Source organism: Dendropsophus ebraccatus, chromosome 4 (assembly GCF_027789765.1).
Source record: "Dendropsophus ebraccatus isolate aDenEbr1 chromosome 4, aDenEbr1.pat, whole genome shotgun sequence".
Classification (NCBI taxonomy): domain Eukaryota; kingdom Metazoa; phylum Chordata; class Amphibia; order Anura; family Hylidae; genus Dendropsophus; species Dendropsophus ebraccatus.
This window is the reverse complement of record NC_091457.1, coordinates 113373353-113397779: the sequence shown is the minus strand read 5'-3', so window position 1 is coordinate 113397779 and position 24427 is coordinate 113373353. Positions and strand designations below refer to the sequence as shown.

General features: G+C 44.5%; 1 protein-coding gene across 1 annotated transcript; it reads left to right on the top strand.

Annotated features, from left to right (window-relative positions):
• Nucleotides 1-1243: 1243 nt before the first annotated feature.
• UQCRC1 (ubiquinol-cytochrome c reductase core protein 1) lies at nt 1244-21564 on the top strand. The gene is made up of 13 exons (XM_069966749.1): nt 1244-1339; nt 5124-5264; nt 10890-10976; nt 11549-11678; nt 13932-14130; nt 14240-14319; nt 14851-14966; nt 15421-15564; nt 15660-15820; nt 20265-20350; nt 20437-20525; nt 21059-21134; nt 21320-21564. The coding sequence occupies exons 1-13, from the start codon at nt 1277-1279 to the stop codon at nt 21382-21384; spliced, it is 1437 nt and encodes a 478-aa protein (XP_069822850.1). The 5' UTR covers nt 1244-1276; the 3' UTR covers nt 21385-21564.
• Nucleotides 21565-24427: the final 2863 nt, after the last annotated feature.

Genomic DNA, 24427 nt, shown 5'->3' with positions numbered 1-24427 from the left:
TTTGTCAAAAATTGTGCCAAAAATGTGGCTTTATTGGTAAATTTGTCAGGATAACATGCATTGCTCCTTTTTTTGGGAGTTAAAGTTCAGAGCATGAACCTGTCCCCTGAGTAGTAAACAATAATAGTGAATCACATGAGCCTACCATTCACCATACTTTGGTGTGAAGCATGCAGAATAGTAAATCCCCCCTAGTGTGTGAACATAGCCTAAGGCCTCAATCACACCTCCATTGACCTGCAGCTATCGGCAGGACCATGGATATGCATCTGCAGCTGTCCTCGCTGACCCCTGCTTTCAGGATAGGGGATCCCAGATGGCACATATGGATGTGTGTATAAGGCTACAGAAATTAATGGATCCGCAGCTACAGACAGAATTAGTAGATGTGTGAAAGGGGCCATTTCAGCGTGGATTTTGTGTGGATTTTAATCCACAGTGGTTCTGACGCTAATGAAAGCAGATTAAGGCCATGTTCACATATTAGTAAAATTGTTTTTTTTCTAGCTGTAAAATTGTGGGTTTTTTTAAGTTAAAAAAATTGGCAGCTTTTCTTATAATAACGTGCTTAGCCGCCGTGGTCACACTTTGAATGTGGTTCCATTAAAGGGGTTATCCAGCGCTACAAAAACATGGCCACTTTTGCCCCCTCTCTTGTCTCCAGTTCAGGTGCGGTTTGCAATTAAAGGGGTTATCCTTCGCTGCAAAAACATGGCCAATTTTCCCCCTACTGTTGTCTCCAGTTCAGGTGCGGTTTGCAATGAAGCTCCATTTACTTCAATGGAACTGAGTTTCAAACCCCACCCAATCTGGAGACAACAAAGGGGGGAAAGTGTCCATGTTTTTGTAGTGCTGGATAACCTCTTTATGGTGTGTTCACACCTACAGGATCTGCAGCTGATTTTCTGCAGCAGATTTCATTTAAATAACTGAACACAGCATCAAATCTGCTGCAGATCTGCTGCAGATCCTGTAGGTGTGAACGCACCCTTAATGTTTTTGCTGCAGATTTTCCAAAAAGACAGCTTGCCTTTAGAAACCACAAGGAAACACAGCCTCATGCAAACTTCCCATCATTCTGAGCTGTGGCATCTCTGCACCCACACAATAAGAACACCCCTCACACTCTGCAATTCTCCCCTAGACCATATATGCACCGAGCACTTGTGTCCTCCCAGCAGCAGAGGGCGCCATAACGTGAAATATGCACTAGCTCAATGCGCCTTCGTTGTTTCTTTCTGCGCATGCGTGCGTCTGTCTCACTGTCACCTGGAAGATGGCGGCGTCCGTGTACAGAGCCGGCAGTGCTGCGGGCAAAGCCTTCTTTTCCTCCCGTTCGGTGGGTAGAGCTCTCTGCTGGGTCGCTGTGTGAGGCCGGGTGAATGCTGGAGGGGATAGCTCCTATTGGAGGTGACTGGGGAGGTTGTAGGGAGAGCCCGCCGCTGTGTGTGGTGAAGGTCACCCAGTCTCAGGACGCGCCGGGGCCGCCTATCCCCGGACACCTAGTAGTAACCATAAGCGGTACACAGAGTAATGTGCAGCACAGTGTTCCTGATACTCTACAGACCCCACAAAGGCTTAGTCACACCTTCTAATCCGGATTGTTGTCACTTAAAGGGGATGTCCATCAATGCAGAAATGAAGTCACTTATAATTTGGTGTTAAGCTTCCTGCTTCTGTCCATAACTATGCAGTTTCTGTAACTTAGATGGAGTATTGTGGTTGGATGTTGCTCTCATCAAAGATAAAGTGAGTAATATGAAATGTGTAAAACATCCCCCATGACTGCTTACAGCATCCCGACTGCCTGCAGCAGTTACATGCAGACCAAGGGAGCCTTGTATTAGGGACAGATGGGGGTCCCAATGACCCCACCTGTAGGATAGTCCTAGTGTGTTCTGTTATGCCATAAATATCTGTAGTCAGGTCAGAAGCAATGTATCAACTCCAGCTTTAAAAAAGAAAATCTTATTACTATTGTATAATTTAAAGGAGTATTCGCCTCAAACATAACTTCATATGTTGCTGCCCATAGTGAGACTAACAATTCCTTCCACACTTGTTATCTATTCAGTTTCTTTCCATCTGTTCTGAGCTTCTGCTTTTTGCGGAACACACAGAAATCTGTATGTGAGCTTTTCTCTCTGTACCCCCCCCCCCCCTTCCTTCCATCGGTCTGTCCTTGGCTGGCTTTAGCTGCAACATTGTTCTTTGTAATGCTGTGAGGATTAAAGAACAACTCTGGCGGGACCTTAAAAAAAACAAACCCACACACACACTTCATACTCACCATCCCTCTGGTGATGATCGCCTCTTGAATCTCCCGCCAGCAGCTACTCCGTCACCTCCGGACGATGTCTTCGGAACTTCCGGGTTCAAGTGAAGTGAATGGGAGAGAAAAGACAGCCTTTTCATTGGCTGGAGCACATCACATTGGCAGATAGCTTATTTACACACATTACAAAATTATATAACTTTGTGTGTGTTAAATAAGCTAAAAAAGAAAATCGCCGGAGTTGTCCTTTAATCACAGTGAGTTCATTAGCAACTCGACTTTAGAATAACCATCCCAGCATTACGGGAGGAATTGTTAGTCTCACCATGGGCAGCAAAATATGAAAAGTTATGTTTGAGTGGAATACCCCTTTAATTTAATTTTCAGTTTTTGTTTTTTCTCGTCGTATTTAAAAACCCATAGGGGGAGATTTATTAAACATGGTGTAAAGTGAAACTGGCTCAGTTGCCCCTAGCAACCGATCAGATTCCACCTTTCATTCCTCACAGACTGTTTGGAAAATGAAAGGTGGAATCTGATTGGTTGCTAGGGGCAACTGAGCCAGTTTCACTATACATCAGTTTGTTAAATCTTCCCCATAATGTTTTTATTTTGTCACCTACAGACCCATACAAGCAGTTTTTTTGCACTTTGTGATGAGACGCTTAATTTTTCCATAAAATATGCTGCAAATCTGGGGGGGAAAAGTCATTGAGGTACCACACTGGCATATATGTGACTTTTTGAGCATTTTTTTTTTCTGGGATGTGACAAAAATCAGCAATTTTGCACTTTGTTTACCAAAGGAAGATCCAGAATGTAATAATTTGACCCCTAGAGGACCTAGGACGTACCGGTACGTCCTGGAAGTCTGTCCCCAGACGACCCTGGACGTACCGGTTCGTCCTGAGCTACGAAGTGCGCTCTGGAGCGGAGCGAGCTTCATAGCAGGTGGGGGCTGGCTGCAATCAGCAGCCTTCACCTCACCGTTAATGACACGCTGCAGCATGACATTAATTCCTTATACGCAGCGTTCGCGGCGTTTAAGTGTAAGGGACGGGGGAGTCCAAAACCCCTCCCCCAATAAAAGTCTAAATCACCCCCATTTCCCATTATATAAATAAAACATATAAAAATAAACATATAATATACCGTAGTGTGCGTAATTGTCTGATTTATTAAAATATAACAAGCATGATTGCGAACGGTGAACGGCGTAGTCGAAAAGAGGGAAAAAAAGTGCGTAGATTACAGATTTTGTTACATAAGTGATGAAAACGTCTGATCTTCACACATGGTATTATTAAAAACTAGAGATCATGGCGGAAAAAATGACACCCCATACAGCCCCGTAGGTGAAAAAATAAAACTGTTTGGCTAATAAACCCAATTACAAAGTTTTTTTTAAATCGCCTGGACTATTGATTTCTGCAACAAAACAAAAAAATACGACAGCGACTCTTGAATGATTCAAGCAATTCCACATGCAGCCATACAAATTACTTTTTTTTTTTTTTAATGATCTGTCATTAAGAAGTTAAGCCATCTTCGTCATGTGACAGAACCAGAAGTGAACATACTAATCAAAGATGACTTCCAGCTCGTTCTGATCGGTCGTGGTTTGGACACTAAAACCCTGATGACTAAAAACCCATTTTAGTTATACGATTAGAAGTAGTATCCCTATAAATATGCTTCATGTTCTATCTAATTATTCTGATTACATATATTATGGTGAAAAAAGCCAGATCTTTCCAATTTACTCCAGTAAAGTTAATAGTAATTATTAGCCATTTACGAAGGAGCTGGCATCACAGTCAGGCTTACCGGCCTTGTTAATTTTGCACATTAAAGTCATCCCCAGATAACCCCTTAATGTAGAGGAACAAACGTTCTTTTCCCTCCCTTTATCATCGTGTCTTGAGAGCCATAATGTTTAAATTTTTTCAACGCCCCCCTTTGAGAGCTTATTTTTGAGAGACAAAGGCTTAAAGTGTCACTGTCGTGAATTTTTTTTTTGCAGAAATCAATAGTCCAGGCGATTTTAAGAAACTTTGTAATTGGGTTTATTATCCGAAAAATGCATTTTTATCATGAAAAAGCAGTTTGAAGCTCTCCCCCCTGTCTTCATTGTTCTCCTATGGAGAGAGCTAAAGAAAAGACCAAAACAGGACAACAAAGAGTTAATCTACAAATCCCTCACGGGATATCTCCTGTGACAGTCACCAGTGACCTGTCTGAGCTCGGATTACAGCTGTCACCCAGCTCCGTGCCTGTAATCCTCTGTTATCTGCTTTCTGCTGCCGGCTCACTCCCTCCTTCCTCCTCCCCCCTCCCCTCTCCCTAGAACAGACAGGGTACGACTCCTGCAACAAGTCACAATTTTCAGATTTTTCAGAGTGGATGAAAAAGAGGAAGGAGGGGGGGACCTGGGAAAAGGCTTTTTACATGCAGATAATGGCAGATTTGGCTAATAAACCCAATTACAAAGTTTCTTAAAATCGCCTGGACTATTGATTTCTGCAAAAAAAAAAAAAATACGACAGTGACTCTTTAAAGAGGATGTACCACCTGGTACATCCTCTTTAATCTGAACCCATCCTCTTTAAGTACCACCCTGTCTGCTGCTAGGGGTTGTAATTGCACAGTTGCTGAAGACAACCTCACTTCAAGATCCGTTGAGTTTTATGTTAGGTGCCTGTTCTGACCTGACTGACTGACCTCAGCCCCAAACTGAATAGCGTCTGTCTGTGTCAATGAAGGCTAGCTGCTCCATGTGTTTGGTTCATAAATATGCTGCAAATTGTGACCCTAGTAAAAGTTTTGTATCATGTTTATCTTCCTGCAGCCTGCACTGTTATGTCTGAAGAGGAATCGCAGTGCAGTGTCCTATGCACAAACATTAAGCAACATTCCTGATACCCAGGTCAGCACTCTGGACAATGGACTGCGTGTTGCTTCTGAAGAATCTGGGCAGCCCACATGTACGGTAAGTCCTGTTAATGGTCCACAGAGCATGATGGTAAGGATGTCCATGTAATGGTGTACATCCTACCAATGATTGATGCTGTAAAGAAAGTGATCAAGTAGAGAAAAAGTGGTGCAAGTTCTGCATTATAAAAGGTCCTGCAGTTCACCTTGTGTTTAATAATCCTTGTTTTCAAGATCACTTCTTGCTGTCAGCGAACAAGAACATTCATTTTCACTGCGTCCTCATGACAGCACCACAATGGAGGACGTCACCCTTGACCCTATCAGGAACAGGAAATCACAGAGGTTAAAAGGGCACTTCCCACATTCCCCCTCAGTGTCTTTCCTGTTCCTGACAGGATCAAGGAACACGGAGGTTACCTGTGATCCTGTGTGGTCATGGGTTCCTGGGACAAAGGCTTGGAGCGGCTTGCGGGTCCTTCCGGATGTCTTGCCTGGCGGTAGCATCTTTTCAGGTGCCTCCGGTCCCTCACTCCCCTTGCGGAGCTCCCAGAGTTAATGCAGGGGAGTCTGAAGCCGCCGTGGCCCTCGGGATCCATGGCGGGTCTCCTGCGGCCTTCTCCGGTTGCTAAGATTGACTGCGCATGCGCGTGTTCCTCACGAGGGATGCGTACGCACTGTCGTGGGCACGTAGCGTGCGTCGCCTGCGTCACACGCGTTGGTGACGTCACGCGCTCACCGGGAGACTCAGCTGTTGCGAATATGCGGTGCGGCGTGGAAATGGCGCCAAATTCAAATCTCCGGCGGTCTCTCCTCTATAAAGGCTGGTGAGTAGCTGATACATGTGCCTTGTACTCCTGCATATCTTGTGCTATTATGGATGTTCAGGATGCTGAGAGAGGGGAGGCTGTGGAGAGAATCATACCTGCTGGCTCTGTGAGTTATACCCTTTGGTGGTTCACTTATTTTATGATAGAGAATCACCAAAAGGGAGTAGCTATCATATTGTTTTGGTGTCTCTCTATCCTTAGGTGGAGAAAGAGATACCAAAAAGAGGAATGGATAAAAGATGTGTTGGATGTAATGCCAGTCTGCCGGAAATTTATACCAAAATGCTATGTAAAAACTGTTTGGCGAAGTTCAATCCTTCGGCCCAGGTGTCCGTGTCTGATGAAATACGGGCAATTATCCGCCAAGAGATTCAAGCCTCTATGTCGGGAATTATGACAGTTGTTCCTACACAAAGTCCATCTGCCTCCTTACCTATAATTGCTCCAGGGCCGTTTACTTCTGCTTTACACTCACCTGCAAAAAAACGCAAGACCTTTGTGATATCTGACTCTGAATCTGAGAATCTCCAAGAGGACAGTGTTGAAATAGAGGATAATGTGGAGGATTGCACCGCAGAAGCGCCTACGGTTACCCCTAATAAGGAACCGACTAAGTTTTGTTTTTCATCTGAAAACGCTGACACTCTAATTAAAGCTGTTAGAGCAGTAATGGAATTAGAAGACATTGAGCAACCATTATCAGCACAGGATGCTATGTTTGCAGGCCTAAAACCAAAAAAACGTAAAGTATTCCCTATTCATGAGAATATTAAAGATCTAATCTTTTCAGAATGGAAAGAACCAGAAAAAAGGCTTCAGATTCCTAAAGAGTTTAAGTCCAGATTTGTATTTGATGAAACTGATTCTGAAACCTGGTCTACAACCCCTATAGTAGACATACCAGTAACCAAAATAATCAAAAAAACATCATTACCATTTGAGGATACCTCCCAATTAAAGGACTCCATGGATAGGAAAATGGAGGGTCTCCTACGGAAAAATTGGGAAGCCTCCACTGCAATATTAAATCCAAACATTGCAGCTACGAGTGTAGCAAGATCATTACATATCTGGCTTGAACAATTAGAGGCTCATATTGAGGGCAAAACTTCCAGGGATGAACTGCTCTCCACCATGCCAATGCTTAAAATGGCGGCTGGGTTCTTGGCTGACGCTTCAGCAGAAACCATTAGAATGGCGGCCAAGTCTGCTGCATTATCCAACGCCACTAGAAGAGCTCTTTGGCTTAAACACTGGCAGGGAGATGTTGCATCTAAAAATAAAGTTTGTCAATTCCCCTTTCAGGGTAAACTCCTGTTCGGCCAGGGCCTGGAGGAAATCCTGGAAAAAGCGGCAGACAGGAAAAAGAAGTTTCCGGATTCGGGTCAGCCAAAAGGTAAAAAACCTTTTCGTCCCTACACACAAAAAAAGCAAGATTACAAAGGCAAAGGTAAATCTGGCCGCTGGTCCTATCCCAAAGGAGGTAAGGGAAGAGGATTTCTCCTCAACCCTTCCTCTGACGGGAAGGACAAGTGACTCCATCAAAGTGGGGGGAGACTATCTCACTTTGCAACACAGTGGGAGGAAGTCACTCAAAACAAGTTTATCTTAAACATCTTGAGAGAAGGGTACCTCTTGGACTTCCTCTCTCTTCCCCCCCTCCAAAATTCCAAGTTACCCATTATCAATCAGACAAAATGAAAGACCAACTGATGGACGGGGTAAAAGAACTGTTAAATCTAGGAGCTGTAATTCCAATTCCTTCGGAGGAGAAAGGACTAGGACATTATTCCAGTCTATTTCTGGTTCCCAAGCCCAACGGGACATTCAGAACCATAATAAATTTGAAATCCCTGTACAAGTACTTAAGGTACAAAAGATTCAAGATGGAGACGATGAAAACCATCACTCCTCTGATTTATCCCAATGCAGCCCTAGCTACAATCGATCTGAAGGACGCTTACTTTCATATACCCATACACCCCTCACATCAGAAATATCTCCGGTTTGCGATACAATCATCCCAGTCAGTTCATCACTTCCAATTTACAGCACTCCCATTCGGGATATCTTCAGCCCCTTGGCTATTTACGAAGGTGATGCTAGAAGCCGTAGCAAACCTAAGATTACAGGACATTACTGTAGTTCCTTATCTGGACGACCTTCTGCTTATTGCTCCATCCCCATCCATCCTCCTAGGACACATACAGCTGGTCCTACATTATCTTCAAACGTTAGGATGGATAATAAACTTCTCCAAGTCAGATCTTGTTCCTTCCCACAGGAAGAAATTCCTTGGCATGATTCTAGATTCCAAAGCCCAGATGACATCTCTACCGGAAGAAAAGGTCACGGCAGTGTTATCCAAAGTGGAAGATTTCAGGAAGAAATCAGTAATATCAATAAGGAAGGCTATGTCCCTGATAGGTCTGATGACATCATGTATCCCGGCAGTACCCTGGTGCCAGCACCACTCTCGGACTCTCCAGACCAGCATGCTTCAGGTATGGGACAGATCTCCTTTATCCATAGACAAAAAGATGACTATTCCTCTAAAGGTCAAAGCTTCCCTCATCTGGTGGAAGACCAAGCAAAACCTCACCAAAGGGGTTCGGTGGAATCCGGAAGCACCAGTTCAGGTCACCACGGACGCCAGTATATGGGGATGGGGCGCGCATGTTCAAGGTCTGCACTTCCAGGGTCAATGGCAGGAAGTTCATCGGAAACAGTCGTCAAATTACAGAGAACTGAGGGCAGTGTGGAAAGCTGAGGGCAGCAGAATCCCTTCTTGTCCACAAAGACATAAGAATCCTATCGGACAATGCAACAGTGGTGGCGTATCTCAGACACCAAAGGGGAACAAGATCTACTCTTCAGAGATTGACAGCAAAAATATTCTCCTGGGCAGAAATGAGAGTGTCATCTGTCGCTGCAATACATCTAAAAGGTACGGACAACATACTGGCAGATTACTTAAGTCGCCATCAGGTCCTTCCGGGAGAGTGGGAATTAAATACCCAGATATTCTCCAGCTTAGTAGAGAAATGGGGATATCCAGAGATCGACCTATTTGCTTCAAGGTCCAACAAGAAAGCACAAAAGTTCTTTTCACTAAATCCCCGGGATCACCCGGACGCACTGGATGCCCTACAGCAAAATTGGAACTTCAAGCTGACATACGCATTTCCTCCCTTTCCTGATTGCGAGGACTCTTCAGAAAATCCACTCAAGCCAAACCTTGGTGATCCTGGTAGCTCCAATGTGGCCCAAGAGAACTTGGTTCAGTCTCCTCAAGTCTCTAGTCATCCAGGGCCCAGTTGTTCTTCCTCTACAGGAAGACTTGTTGATCCAAGGTCCTCTACGCCATCCAAATCTGGCAAGTTTGCACCTAGCGGCATGGCTTTTGAAAAGTCCCTCCTTTCAGCTAGAGGGCTATCGGAAAAAGTAATAGAGACTTTACTAAAAAACAAGAAAGAAGTCACCTCTTCAATCTACTTAAAGCAATGGAAGAAATTCTATTCTTGGTGCGGTGACTCTCCACCTGATATGCTCCATCCTGATATTCCCAGAATTTTAGATTTTCTGCAAGATGGTCTGGATAAAGGATTATCCATAAATACCCTAAAAGTCCAAGTGTCAGCTCTAGGTTGTATATATGATACCCAAATAGCAGACCATAGGTGGATAAGACGCTTCTTTAAGGCAGTAGCCAGGATGAAACCCAAAATTACAAATCTAGCCCCTCCTTGGGACTTGAACATAGTTTTGTCTGGGCTCTCTAAAGAACCATTCGAGCCAATTAATGAAATTTCCCTGAAATTCCTCACCATTAAAACGGCTTTCCTAATAGCTATCACTACGGCCAGAAGGGAACTTCAGGCATTATCTATTATGGAACCGTTTTGTACTATTCTGGAAGACAGAATAATATTCAAACTTAACCCTTCATTCCTTCCAAAGGTCGTCACAGACTTCCACAGATCCCAAGATATAGTGGTCCCATCCTTCTGTAGAGAAAAAGTTTTTCATAATTTGGATGTAAGAAGAGCTATTATCCAATATCTAGAAATTACTAAAGATCATAGGAAAGATGAGAATCTCCTACTTCAATTCCAAGGCCCCAACAAGGGCAAAAAAGCAACAAAAAGCTCCATTGCAAGATGGATCAAGACAGCCATTTGTGAAGCCTACACTACAATGGGGGAAAGATCCCCCTACAGGTCTAAAGGCACACTCTACTAGAGCCACAGCAGCTTCATGGGCAGCTAGATCAGCCTCCCTTGAACAAATTTGTAAAGCAGCCACGTGGTCTTCACCCCACACGTTCTTCAAGCACTACCGTTTGCATATTGGCACTTCTCAGGACCTGGCTTTTGGGAGAAAAGTGCTCCAGGCGATTGTCCCTCCCTGAAAGTCTAAGTTGGTATGTCTCCATTGTGGTGCTGTCATGAGGACGCAGTGAAAAGCAAGAATTATTACTCACCGATAATTCACTTTTCATAAGCTCCTCATGACAGCACCCTTAGATTTCCCGCCCTTATTAGTGTATGATCCTGTATGGTTTCGTTATAATTACACTGAGGGGGAATGTGGGAAGTGCCCTTTTAACCTCTGTGATTTCCTGTTCCTGATAGGGTCAAGGGTGACGTCCTCCATTGTGGTGCTGTCATGAGGAGCTTATGAAAAGTGAATTATCGGTGATTAATAATTCTTGCTTTTTATATCAGTAGGTTAAAAACCTATCCTGATCAATAAATGTGTCCACTCACTGACAATCAGCAGGCATCTTGTTGTAGTTATAGGTGGTAGACTGCTGTTTAGAACATAGATTTGATTTGTCTGTCTGTCTCCAGGTTGGTGTATGGATTGCAGCTGGAAGCCGCTATGAGAATGAAAAGAACAATGGAGCAGGATATTTCTTGGAACATCTGGCCTTCAAGGTAATACAGGAACCGTAGTGGTGACAGTTTAATACCAGCAGGTCTGCAGTATACAAAGTTGCAGTGCTGGTCCTTGCAAGTGTGTGGAGAACCAGTTTGATCTCCCTTAGCATTGATCAAGTGCATCTAAATACCATTAAAGACTGCTGAAATCTCGTTATAGGGCACGGAGCGCTGAGGATGAACATAAGTCTCTTACCTTCATCCCCCTTTCCATGCTGTTATTTGTAAAATTCTTTGCCCAGTAAGCCGTAAACTACCACCCCAAGCACAGATATGGCTGTCCCCTTCCATTGATGATTTTTTTTTTGGGGGGGAATCTCTTCTACATCCCTTCTAATCATTAATAGAGGGGGTGAGATGGATGAGTGTTGTGGGGAGGGGGGGTCGGGGTTAGTAGCCCCACCCCCAGTGCTCCTAACAGCACAGAGGATGACGGTAACAGACATTCCTTCATCCTCAGTGCCCTGTGCCCTATAGGGGGCTATCAGCAGGTTAGATTTGTCTAACCTGCTGATAGTTTCCCTTTAATTTATCTGAAGATTATTACTACTTGCTGTTATTTCATTCAGGGGACAAAGAAACGCCCCCAGGCTGCCTTAGAGCAAGAGGTGGAGAGCATGGGAGCTCACCTCAGTACATACACAACACGTGAGCAGACGGCTATCTACATAAAGGCGCTGTCCAAGGATCTACCTAAAGGTAACAAAACCTCAGTTAGAATGTATATTGTAAACATTCACAGCCTTACCAGTGATGAGGAGTTAGTTATGACCACCACTCATCTTTCAATTCCCTGTACACAACACATAGTGTGCAAAAATTATATAGTTCCTCTGGATGCTCTATAAATCCTGTGAGCCTATGAAGCCTCTGTCAGAGCTGTGTTTGCAAAATAGATCTTCTGAAGTATCCTATTAAAGAATTTAACCCCATAGTAATTATATGTGCTTTAGCCTAGGTTACTACCTTTACATAGCGGCAGGCTGGTGGGTCTCTGGTGCTAGGAGCTGGGCTGGCAGTATTACAGAAGCTGGACTCTTGCATTAACTGCCAGGACTGGATAGGCCTCTGATCATGGCAATTTAACCTCTTACATGCCGTAGTCAAATCATAACTGCCACATTTAAAGTGTAACGATCATTTGCTGGCACGGCAGGATACATTGTAAGTGTATTTCAATGAAGTCTATGGTGCTTCTGGCAGTTCCGTCCACTGCTCGCTTCAGTAAAGGACAGCATACTTGCAGAAGTCTTGACAATGCAACCTGCCACACCACTGAAATAAGTGCACTATAATCGATCTGGAGGTGTCACTCTATTAGCAGTCCAGCAACATGACCCCTCTCTGCTGGCTGCAGCAACTTGACCTCAGAAGAATCCTACCAGTATTATAAAAAATCTGCAATATTGCAGATACAGCCTGCCAGGGACTTGTTTTTTATTGTTCAAATTTCTTTTATTTTTCCAAAAACAAAATCACCCACAAATACATTAACACATTAAAGAAAGAAGTCAGAGGAAGTAACATATACTATCATCCACACCCTCTCTAGTTGGTGTTACCTCCTTTTCAGTATATTCATTTGTTTGAGAACCTAGGCAAAGCTATCCAACAATTTCCATTCAACAGTTCCCAGAAGGCAGGTCTGGTTTCACCGGTCCTACCCACCCTTTAATATATTACTGGACTCTATACCAACTTTATTCTGCCACCCTGCACCTTGCCATATTCTACTTTAACTCTCAAAGGGAGCCCCTTTTTATCTATCAGATTACAAGAAGGGAAGAAACAAATTACCAAAACAGGGTCAACACCATCCATTCTATAGATTCATTCCTCCGCGTCCCATTATATAAACATACACATACGTATACATATATACCTACATACACATATACATATATATACGTATATACATACATACACATACCCACAAATACATACACATACCCATATATATATATATATATATATATATATATATATATATATATATATATATATATATATTATACTTTTTTTTAATGTTCCTTTTTCCTATATAACTTTTAGCCTCCCATTCATATTTCACATTCTTGACCCAGGTCAAAGTTACAGGCCTCCCACCTGGACCCCCCTCGACCTATCGACAGGCAATCCTGATGAGTACCCCCAACTCTTCCCAGTCCACATCCAAAAGGACCCCACCATTCTCCGCTTAATTGCGGCCCGCGTAGGGTACCTAACTGGAATTCCCATTCGACTCTATATGTCCATATATAATGGAACCCCATGAGCCGAGCAGGTCCCCCAGTCCATACATTCTGAGGCTTCCCTATCTTTGTTTTTAGATTAGGTTATTGCGTACCCGCTCTTAATCATCATCAGATACTACCATCCATCATTCATACATCCTGTCATTCACATTCTACCTTGTTCACCACTCCGGCCCTCTCTTTCCCTTGCCTACCTACTGCTACTTCCTACTATTTTCTGGGGCTTATGTCTCCTAATTAATTTCCCATAATTTATATTACTATAAATCCGGTTCCACCAATCCTGCCTTCTGTTCACATCTATCACTTTAACCTTGCTTAATTCCTTTGTCCATATACCTTCTGACTTCTTAATTCCCTTAAACTAGACCTCCCCAAAAAGGGAAACAGGGAAACATTTTCCAGCTTTCTCTAATGAAGTTCCATCCAATTTGTAAATGAATGTATGGATTTGCATTTGCATTCTTAGTCCAGGGCAATGTAGTTATGTTTGGAATTACTGCAGTGTGACTATATTAAGCTAAAAAAAAAAAAAAGACTTGGTGGTTTTGGCTTTTTTTCAGTGGTCATAAAGTAGCTTGCCTATAAGGAAAAACTGATGTAGGTCTAAACAAATGCCAATATGTAGCCCCTGCCCTGTCTGTACATCTGTACATAGGACTGAGGGACCTGTGTCTGACTTATACTTTGTTATTAGCTGTTGAGATTCTTGCTGATGTGGTTCAGAATAAGAGCCTGGAAGACCCTCAGATTGAGAAGACACGTGAAGTGGTGCTAAGAGAGATGCAGGAACTCGAATCCAATCTTCAAGAAGTTACATTTGATTATCTTCATGCTACTGCGTATCAAGGAACCCCCCTAAGCAATACCATTGTGGGCCCATGTGAAAATGTGAAGTAAGGGGCTCTGTGTTGTGCATGTGTTTTTCTGTTTTGTTTGTTCATTAATCTTGTCTAGCATAGATATTATCTGATATGTATAGATATTCATAATCTTTTCTTTCAGGAAGTTCACGCGAGCTGATCTTCTTGAGTACATCAACCTACACTACAAGGCACCTCGTATGGTCCTTGCAGCAGCAGGAGGTAATGCTTTACCCATCATTGAACCTTTTCAACAGTACTAATCAAATTTGCAATTATTCACGTTAAAGGGGTAATTTCTGCAAACCTAAAAAAAGAGGAAAGACGAGGGGTTGCGGGAACATAACAATCAAATTATACTTGCCTGTCCTGGTGCCCCCGCAGAAATGCCACTCATGGTTCCCCGGCGGTCTCCTTTATCTCCTGGTCCTGGGATGAGACAGCCCCGCTTGGCAATGCCCACTTAGCCAATTGGTGACTGAGGCAGGACACTTATTTAATCACTGACTGGCTAAGCAGGTAGTTCCTGTGGAGTATTTACGATGTAGGTTACCCTGAGCGGTGGTGTTGCTGGAGCCCCGGGACAGATAGGTATAACTTAAATATTCTCACCACCCTCTGACCTCTCTGTTTTCCCACAGTACCTTTTTAAACCTTTCTCCATCTCTATATTTGTTTTAACACAATAAGAAATTATTTATCAGATTGTTATATCACAGATGCAATATTTGTATATTTACATATTCTCTACAGGAATCAATCACAAGGAACTGTGCGACCTTGCCCAAAGACATTTTGGTGGACTTTCTTCAGAATATGAGAATGACATTATCCCTGTGCTTGCCCCATGCAGGTTTACAGGAAGTGCAGTGAGTATTTGCACCAACCCATTTTGGATTAACAGCTTATATGTGCTGTAGGCTATGTTCATGTTTGCAAACATTTTTGTAGCTCCAAAGCATGTAAACTTTATTAAGCAATTTAGTAGTTATTATTGGACTGTTTAGAATATACCGCTCCTATGCAAACCTGTTGTTCTCCAGCAACTCTGAGCTCAACTTCTGTTATGTCTGGTTCTGTTGTCTGGCCTCCTTTCTACCTATGACTCCAGCAGACACTGAGGTGTAGATTGGCTGCTACTGCTGTTTTCCCCTCCATTGATTTTTAGTAATGGGTTACTGGATGGTGCAGCTTTAGTGTCATGGCTGCTGGGACTAGTGTGAGCAACTTTGTCACAAAATGACTTTGCTATTAATGCTTTTTTTCAGCTTATGTGTCTTGATATGTATCATAATTTTTCTCTCCCATTTATATCCTTTTTAGCTCTCGGCCCGCAATGATGACCTGCCCCTTGCTCACCTTGCCATTGCAGTGGAGGGGCCAGGATGGAACAGCAGTGATAATGTTGTTCTGGCTTTAGCAAACACCATTATTAGCAACTACGATGTGACCTACGGAGGCGGGAAAGTAAGGACAATAAAAGCAGCATGCTCCTCTTATACCATGGCATATTTAACCTAGAAATGGTCAAATGAATTGGATTTTCTTTAAAATATTTTTAGAATCTTTCCAGCAATGTGGCCAGGACTGCAGCAGAGTACAATCTGTGCCAAAGTTTCCAGGCCTTCAATATTCGTTACTCTGACACCGGCCTCCTCGGACTTCACTTTGTGACTGATAAACACAATATTGAAGACATGCTTCATGTGGCTCAAGGAGAGTGGTAAGAAGATAGTATTAAAAAAAAACATGATCCTTATTGTCTAAAGAGGAAATTTCTTTATTATTTGAAAGGTTCCAGCTCATTCCTGGGACCTAGCTGTGTACTGCTGGATCCACCAGAGGGAGAGCTGTCCTTTGCTTGTCTTAAAGGGGTTGTCCGGCGCTAAAAAATTATTCACAGAATAACACACATTACAAAGTTATACAACTTTGTAATGTATGTTATGTCTGTGAATGGCCCCCTTCCCCGTGTCCCACCACCCCCACCCGTGTACCCGGAAGTGTGGTGCGCTATACTCACTTGTCACGTGCCGACCGCGGTCTCCCATCCTCAGCAGTGACGTCTTCTTCAGGCAGACGGCGGATCTTCCCGAGTGCCGGCCGCCCTCTGCAGCGTCATCCGAAGCTCAGCCGCGATTGGCTGAGCATAACTGTGCTCAGCCAATCGCGGCTGAGCGGCTGATGACGCGGCCACGTCATCAGCTGCTCTTGGGAAGATCCGCCGGCCGCCCGAAGAAGACGTCACTGCTGAGGATCGGAGACCGTGGTCGGCACGTGACAAGTGAGTATAGCGCACCACACTTCCGGGTACACGGGTGGGGGTGGTGGGACACGGGGAAGGGGGCCATTCACAGACATAACATACATTACGAAGTTGTATAACTTTGTAATGTGTGTTATTCTGTGAATAATTTTTTAGCGCCGGACAACCCCTTTAACATGGGGACCCTTTGCTGAAACTTCAAAGTTTACTAATAAGGAATTAGAAATCAGACATTTTCAGTGACTTAAGTTTTCCACTATGACTTCAGTGTTCGCCTAACAGCTAACAGCTTGCTTTCCAGTAATTCTAGGGTTACGGCAAACTTCAGTATCTGTGAAATAAGTTAACATTTAGAATGTTAATGTGTTTTCCCTGAGTCCTATTGGCAGCACAACAGATGGGGTGTCTCCGCCCCTGTGAACCCATGGACAAGGGAATATTTTAATGAGATTATAAATTAAAGACTCCACCCCCTTCGGTATAACTAGCCCCCTCAGGCTTCCCCCCACAGAGTAAATTCTAAAGTACATAATAGGGAGGGTGTCTTGTGCTGCCAATAGGACTCAGGGAAAACACATTAACATTCTAAATGTTAACTTCCCTATAATTGGCAGCACAACAGATGGGGATCTAGCAAGAAACACCCCCATAGGGAGGGCTCTGTGCCACAACAGAACTTAAAACAGATCTAGCAAACAGGGTTTGTCTAGACAATAAAGAATCAATTCTGTAATGTTTAACAAAGGTAAGTGGAGTAGACCATGTTGCAGAATTGCATATTTGGTCCAAAGGAACGGAACATCTCTCCGCCCAGGAGGTGGACACAGCTCTGGTCGAGTGTGCCTTAGTAAGGTCTGGAACTTGTTGGCCTGCTTCTGAGTAGCACAAGCCGATACAGTCACATATCCACCGCGATATGGATGGCTTTGATGCTTTCCTTCCTCTATTTTGCCCATGGAAGAGGATAAGAAGATTTTCTTCTTTTCTGAAAGAAGCTGTTCTCTGGAGGTAAGTCTTTAATGCGGTGACTACATCTAGAGTGGAATAATCTCCCTCCAAGGATTCTGGGGCAAATTTTGGGAGAATGATGGAGTAATTTATATTAGTAAATGACGCATATTTTGGACGAAAGTCAGGTAAGTATCTTAGAATCACCTTCTGATCTAAGAAAGTGGTATATGGTTCATTGGCCGCTAGTGCTTGTAGTTCCCCTACTCTTTTAGCGGTAGTGACCGCCAATAGGAAGGCAACCTTAAGCGTAAGGTATTTAGTGTCCACTGAGTCCAAAGGCTCAAATGGTGGTCTGCATAGTTGTTTTAGGACTAAGCCAAGGTCCCAGGCTGGGATTGGCTTAGTTACATTAGGACGCAGCCGAGAGATTGCTCTGGTGAAATCCTTCACCTCCTTAATCTGTAAGAGTCTTTTGTTAAGACAGGATGACAATGCTGCTATCTGGACCCTGATAGAGTTTGGTCTTAGTCCCTTTTCAAATCCATCCTGCAAAAAATCAAGAATTTGTGCCACTGTGGGATTTTTTGGATCCACTTGCCGTATAGTTGCCCAATCCTGGAATACTTTGCCTATTCTTTTGTATGCCTTATTAGTCGCTTCACTCCTTGAGTGAGTAAGCGTCTCTAATACCCTTTCAGAAAGCCCTTCGGCTTTCAGTATGGACTGACTAGTCTCCAGGCTGTGAGATTGAAAGCCTTGAGACTTTGGCAAAACTGGCTGCCCTGAGATACTAGGTCCTGTCTCATTGGTAGTTTCCAAAACACTCCTCTGCTCATGCTGAGCAGCTGAGGAAACCAGCATCTCTTTGGCCAAAAGGGAATTATTGCAATGGCATTTGTCTGATCCTGACGGATCTTGGCTAATACCCTATTATTAGGGGGATCGGTGGAAACACATAGGCCAGTTGGAAGTCCCAGGGGATTGACAATGCATCCACCGCCAGTGGATTGTCTTCTCTGTAGAGAGAGCAGAATGTGCTGAGTCTGGAGTTCTGTCTCGTGGCCATTAGATCTACCTGGGGAAGTCCCCACCGATCAATCACCTGTTTGAACACTGCACTGTTCAGTGTCCATTCTCCTGGCACAGTGAGTCCCCGGCTCAGCCGGTCTGCTATCACATTGTGCGAGCCTTTGATGTGGGCTGCAGATAACCTGGTTATCCTTCCTTCTGCCCACACAAAGATCCTCTCCACTTCTCTTAACTTAAATCTCTTGCTGATAACTGCAGATTTTTCAGGCTTTTTCCATTCAGCACGAATCATATCCATGATCTTGTCCTCTAGGAAGAAAGCTCTCCCCCTAGAGGTGGATGCAGCCTCTGAATTTTCAGGAGGACTGATTTCAGTAAGGACTGCTTTAATTAACTTATTTATGTTATCAACCGGAAAATAATTCTTTTCTGGTCTTACTTCCTCCTCATCAGAGGATGCAGAGGATGAAGATGAATCAGAAGATGGTCCAGCTTCATCAATAATTGTAAATTCTTGGTCTGAAGCGGAATGTAAGGGAGAAGATTGGCTCCTGCGTGCCCTCTATTTTGACTTGCTCTTTAAGGAGTCTTTCAGATCACCAATAGACTGTTGTACGAAGTCCTTCACCCACACCACGACGTCCTGTATAGAAGGCTCGTCCCCATTAGGTAAATTATTGCGGCATTCCTGACACATGGCTGAATCACAAGCTTCAGGAAGGGATTTGTCTATGGGTGAAGGAAAACATAACATATTGTGGCTGTAAGGACACATACTGAGGGATAAGTTGTGCGAGGTATTCCTCGACTTACCACACCGTATACAGGACCTATTCCTATGTTTAGAGGTGCTTTTGCGTTCCTGAGAGCTTCTAGAGGATTCCAAGGAAGACATCTGTAATATATATTATATTAAAATATGCTAACAAGTAAACCTTACCCCCAGCATGTTCCTGTTCTCATTACAGCTACCTTGAGCTGTACTGGAAAGAAAGGGATCCAACGCAATCACACACACTGCCTCTCAGACCACGCCACTGCCTCTGCTAGCGTCTGACAGCACCTGCCCAGGGTTTCAGGCCGTTTTAAATATGGCTGCTGTTGGCGCCAATAGTCCGGACCCGCCCCTTGTGACCGCCCCCAAGAAGTACCTTGTACCTCCTCTATAGGGACGTCCCGTGCTGTCTGTCTGCCTGTGGTGGGCACACCGACTCTTCCGCCTCCTTAATCCAGCTCTCTGGACCTAAGTACGCCGTCTGCGTCGGCCGGTGTTCTCTGTTCCGAGTCGCGGCGAGTCCCGGAAGTCGTCGTCTGACCTCTGTGACGTCACTTCCGTCCCGGCGGTGAAAGAAGATGGCGGCCGCGACCTCACTGCCGCGTATATCCCGCCGGGTCCTCTTGATCCTGCTAGACCGATCCGGTAGCAGGAAAAAACAAGTAAGTGAAAAAAAACGCCATTATTCTCAGTAAGTGGACACACTAAAGTAAGTGGACTCACTGAGTAGCGGCTTAACTATGGGTGAGAGATACGCATCTTAAATGCTTCCCTCCCCAGCATGATTTCTTTTTTCCTGAACACAGCCATCAGCTGTGCACCCTCTCCTTGGGTCACAGGACAAGAAAAAAACTCTGTGGGGGGAAGCCTGAGGGGGCTAGTTATACCGAAGGGGGTGGAGTCTTTAATTTAATCTCATTAAAATATTCCCTTGTCCATGGGTTCACAGGGGCGGAGACACCCCATCTATTGTGCTGCCAATTGGACGATAGGGAAGTCTATATTCAGCTTTTAAAGCCTTTTAATAGTTGTCTGTGATGGGAGATCTGTGAGGTGATGAGGGCAAAATGTTTTTTCTTTTTACAAAGTGCATTGTATAGTCTAAAAAAATATGTAAATTTACTTACAGTAATGTTTGTTCCACAGGATGCGTATTTGTACCAGTGCAACAGACAGTGACTTGGTTCAAGCTAAGAAGGCTTTGAAAACTGCCCTGGTGGCCCAGTTGGATGGTATGTTGGGTTCTAAGTGGGATGTATAGTTAGTATTGTAAACCTTACATTGAACGTTTATTACATCTTGTGGTTGATTTCTAAAGGAACAACCCCAGTGTGTGAAGATATTGGGCGTCAGGTATTGGCCTATGGGCAGCGCATCTCTTTGGAGGAATGGAATTCCAGGATTGATGTAAGGATTAATCTTAAATCTTATGCTGCAGCTTCACTATATTTTCCCTCTTAATTCATTGCATCTTAACCTCCCCCACTAATCCTACATGTTTTTATGGTCACTAAGGGGCTTCCCTACCAGCCCAGATCATACTAGATTCTTACACTAACTCCCAGAACTGGAGAAATCTTCGATCCTGGCAGCCCAGGCCAGGACTGCAGGAGCTGGGCTGTCAGTGTGACAGACGGGCTCCTGCACGAAGTGTCTGGACCAGAGAAATCTCCAAACCTGGCACTTATGACCACAGTATGTAATGGATCTGGAGGTATCCTTCATAAAATCGTCAGTCTAGTAACACTGGTAATGGGTTACCGTGGCAGCCAGGGCCTTCTGCCATGTATGTGCCTCTATAGAGCTATGTCAGAGACTGATCTAAAATCATAATTTACCCCACATAAAGAAAAGGCAGTGTGATTGGGGTAACATATGACTACTTGGGCTTGTTTATTATATTGTACAGGGAATCATAAAATGTCTGTCTCTTCTTTAAGGCTGTCAATGCTAAAACGTTGAGAGACGTCTGCTCCAAATACCTCTATGATAGGTGTCCTGCTGTTGCTTCAGTGGGTAAGTGTCCTTGAGGCAAGCTATGGGGTAAATAATTCTTTGTTTGTAGTTGCACAGTTCATGGATGATCCCTCACTCTTTGTAGTTGAGGGTCATTTGCAGCTTTGTTGATGGAATCTCTGTCTGTAAAGAAATTTCATTATAGGTAAATATATTGACAGCATCATCCTTTTGTCTTTTCTTAGGTCCTGTTGAGCAGGTTCCTGACTACAATCGTATCCGCAGTGCTATGTACTGGCTGCGTTTCTAAACTCCGCTAAACTCCAACATTGCTCTTGAGAAGAAATGGTATTTTCTATGTAAAACCTCGGAGTCTAATGCAAAATGTGTCATCAAGTAGATTTGCAGAACATGTAACAACATACATTTTCAATTGTCCGTTGCTTGTCTCAGAATTGCTAAAAAGAAATAAAATTAATTTAAATGGGCAGTCATTTCAAGTAACTTTTACCCAGACGCCCTATGACAGCACCCCTGGAGAGGACCTCCCACCGCTTGACAGGAAACCTGAGAAGATAAAAGCTGACACACCTCTCCACACCTTCAGTTCAGGTTTCCTGTCCTGCGGATAGGAGGCCTCAGAAGAGCCCATCCTGGGCGAAGATGGCACAACTCCATACCTTCTTGGCTGCAGGTCCCCCGTAGCTGAATCTCATAGTGGGGCTCCCTGGAGGCAGAAGCCTGTCTGCGGACAGCAGCCGGATAAGCCTGGGCTGAGATCCCTGGAGGGTGCTGCGGGCTCCTGCGGTTCCTGGGGGGTCTCCGCTCCCGGGCGGGGGTCTTCCGGGGGCTGTGGTCCGGGTAGGCCGTGCTGTCCCGCCAGCTCGTTCACGGAGCGCATTTGCGCATGCCCGGAGTGCCGCTGATGGCGCGGCGCTTCCGGGTCACGTGACGTGCGTGCGTACGCACGCGTAGTGACGTCAGACGCCGTGTACCGATGCGAAGTATCGCGAGGGTGCGCGGCGCTGACTGATGACGTCACACGCCGGGACGCCGCATCCAGCAGCTGTGGAGTAGGCGGTCCAGGCGTTTATAGAGCCAGGGGCCCTCCAGCACTCCGTCCATGCTCCTAGGCGTCCAGGAGAGGGACTCACCAGCCAGCCTTCAGTTATCAGGAGATAACAGCCTGCCTTGCCGACAGTATGTCTGAGAGTTCGGGCAGGAGAGAGCGGGGACGCCACGAGAGATCGTCCAAATCTTCAAGAGACCGTGACACGGTACCAGCGGGACGAGGGGCATGTTGGTGAGAGTATTCCCTCCTCTTTGTTTTATATTGCTAATATTGGCGTTGAATTGTTGCTTTATAGGCATCTGATAGATCCCATAGAAAAAGATCGTCTAAACACCACCATAAAGAATGTGGGGAATGTGGAAACTTACTGCCAGATGACTATTCCAGGTCACTTTGCCAATACTGTGTGGATAAATTAGTGGCTCAGGAGGCCTCTTCCCTGGCGGATAATTTAAAACAAGTGGTCAGAGATGAAGTGCAGCTTTCCCTAAGAAATCTAGGGTTTGATAGGCCAGCTACAGAGACCCCGCTGGTGGCTCCTGGAGTTTCGGTAACCTCTGAACCTCCGGTGGCTCCAAGTGAGGATCAAGAAGAAGGAGAAGTATACTTAATTTCTTCTAATGAAGATCAAGAGCAGCCTTCCACTTCTAGGGCTCTCTGTCCTACAGAAGATACTGAGCAGCTTATCAAAGCAATCAGATCCTCAATGAATATAGTGGAAGAGGAGGTGACGGTGTCACCTGAGGATGCGTTATATGAGGGGTTAGCCCCCAAGAAGATGCATAACTTTTCGGTTCACAAGAGTATTAAGGCATTAATTGACAACGAGTGGCAAAACCCAGACCGAAAATTTTTTATTCCTAGGTATTATAAAAGGAAATATCCCTTTGAAGAGGGTCAATGTAGCTCATGGAATAAGGCCCCGGCTATTGATGCACCTGTGGCAAAGATTGCGAGAAAGAATAGCCTTCCCTTTGATGATCTCGGGTCTCTTTCTGATCCTATGGACAGAAAGTCTGACTATTTTTCAAAAAGAACTTGGGAAGCAGCTACAGGTGCATTAAGAACCAGTATAGCAGCTACCTGCGTGGCAAGACCCTTAAGAATGTGGCTGACTAAGCTAAAGACTCAGTTAACTAATGATCAGGATACCACTAAGGTATTGGAAGATCTGCCTGTGATATCCAAAGCGGTGGACTTCCTAGCAGACGCTTCTACAGACACCATAAAAATGTCAGCAAGGGCGGCAGCGCTATCAAATTCCGCAAGAAGAGCACTTTGGCTCAAAGCATGGAAGGGAGATGTAGCCGCAAAGGGAAAATTATGTGGTATTCCATGTAATGGAGATTTGCTGTTTGGTCCGGTTCTAGATTCTCTACTAGAGAAGGCATCAGACAAGAAAAAATTTCCAGCTCCCCCCAAACAGCAGGAGTCCTTTCGTGGCAGAAGGCAATCCAGGAGGTCCTTTCGTCCCAACCAAGACAACAGGAAATTCAGAGTGCCAGGGAAAGGTAGAGGTTTTCTGTTCAGCTCCAAAGACGATAAACCTAAACCCCCTCAACAATGACGGGATGCAGGTGGGGGGGGCGCCTGTCTTTTTTTGCCCAGGCCTGGAGGGAAATTTCTCCCAGTCCTTGGGTTCTAAATACAATTTCTTCTGGTCTGCTTCTGGAGTTCAGAAGCCCTCCAGTAGACAGATTCCTCCCCACCAGAATCCTGTCAGATCGGACGAAGCAAGTTATTATAGAGGAAGAAGTTTTGTCTATGATCAACAAAAACGTTTTAATCCCAGTTCCTCCATTACAACACCAGCAGGGATTCTTTTCCCCACTGTTCCTGGTCAAAAAGCCAAATGGCTCTTACAGAGTCATCATAAACTTAAAGGGTCTCAACAAGTTTCTCCTATACAAGAGATTCCGTATGGAGACCTTGAAGTCCACAATAAATTTGTTATCCCCACACTGCGTCATGGCGTCAATAGATTTGGAGGACGCATACTATCACGTGCCCATCCATCCGATACATCAAAGGTTTCTCAGAGTGGCAGTGTGTATAGCGGGAAAGTGGACTCACCTCCAGTACAGAGCCCTGCCATTTGGAGTATCTCAGGCGCCAAGAGCCTTCACAAAGATTGTGGCGGATATGACGTCTTATATCAGAAAACAAGATATCCTCATAATACCATACCTGGACGACTTCCTGCTAGTAGCAGATTCAATCCCGCATCTTCAAGCCCAGATCCAGCTAGTATCAGACATTATCAGGAGGTTAGGGTGGAACA

What these genes read in the sequence shown, in the direction of transcription:
- UQCRC1 (XM_069966749.1), top strand. Translation starts at nt 1,277, where the DNA reads ATGGCGGCGTCCGTGTACAGAGCCGGCAGTGCTGCGGGCAAAGCCTTC. An exon ending in GCAGGTTTACAGGAAGTGCA is followed by an intron (nt 14,967 to 15,420) that starts GTGAGTATTTGC and finishes TATCCTTTTTAG; the next exon opens with CTCTCGGCCCGCAATGATGA. An exon ending in AATGGAATTCCAGGATTGAT is followed by an intron (nt 20,526 to 21,058) that starts GTAAGGATTAAT and finishes CTCTTCTTTAAG; the next exon opens with GCTGTCAATGCTAAAACGTT.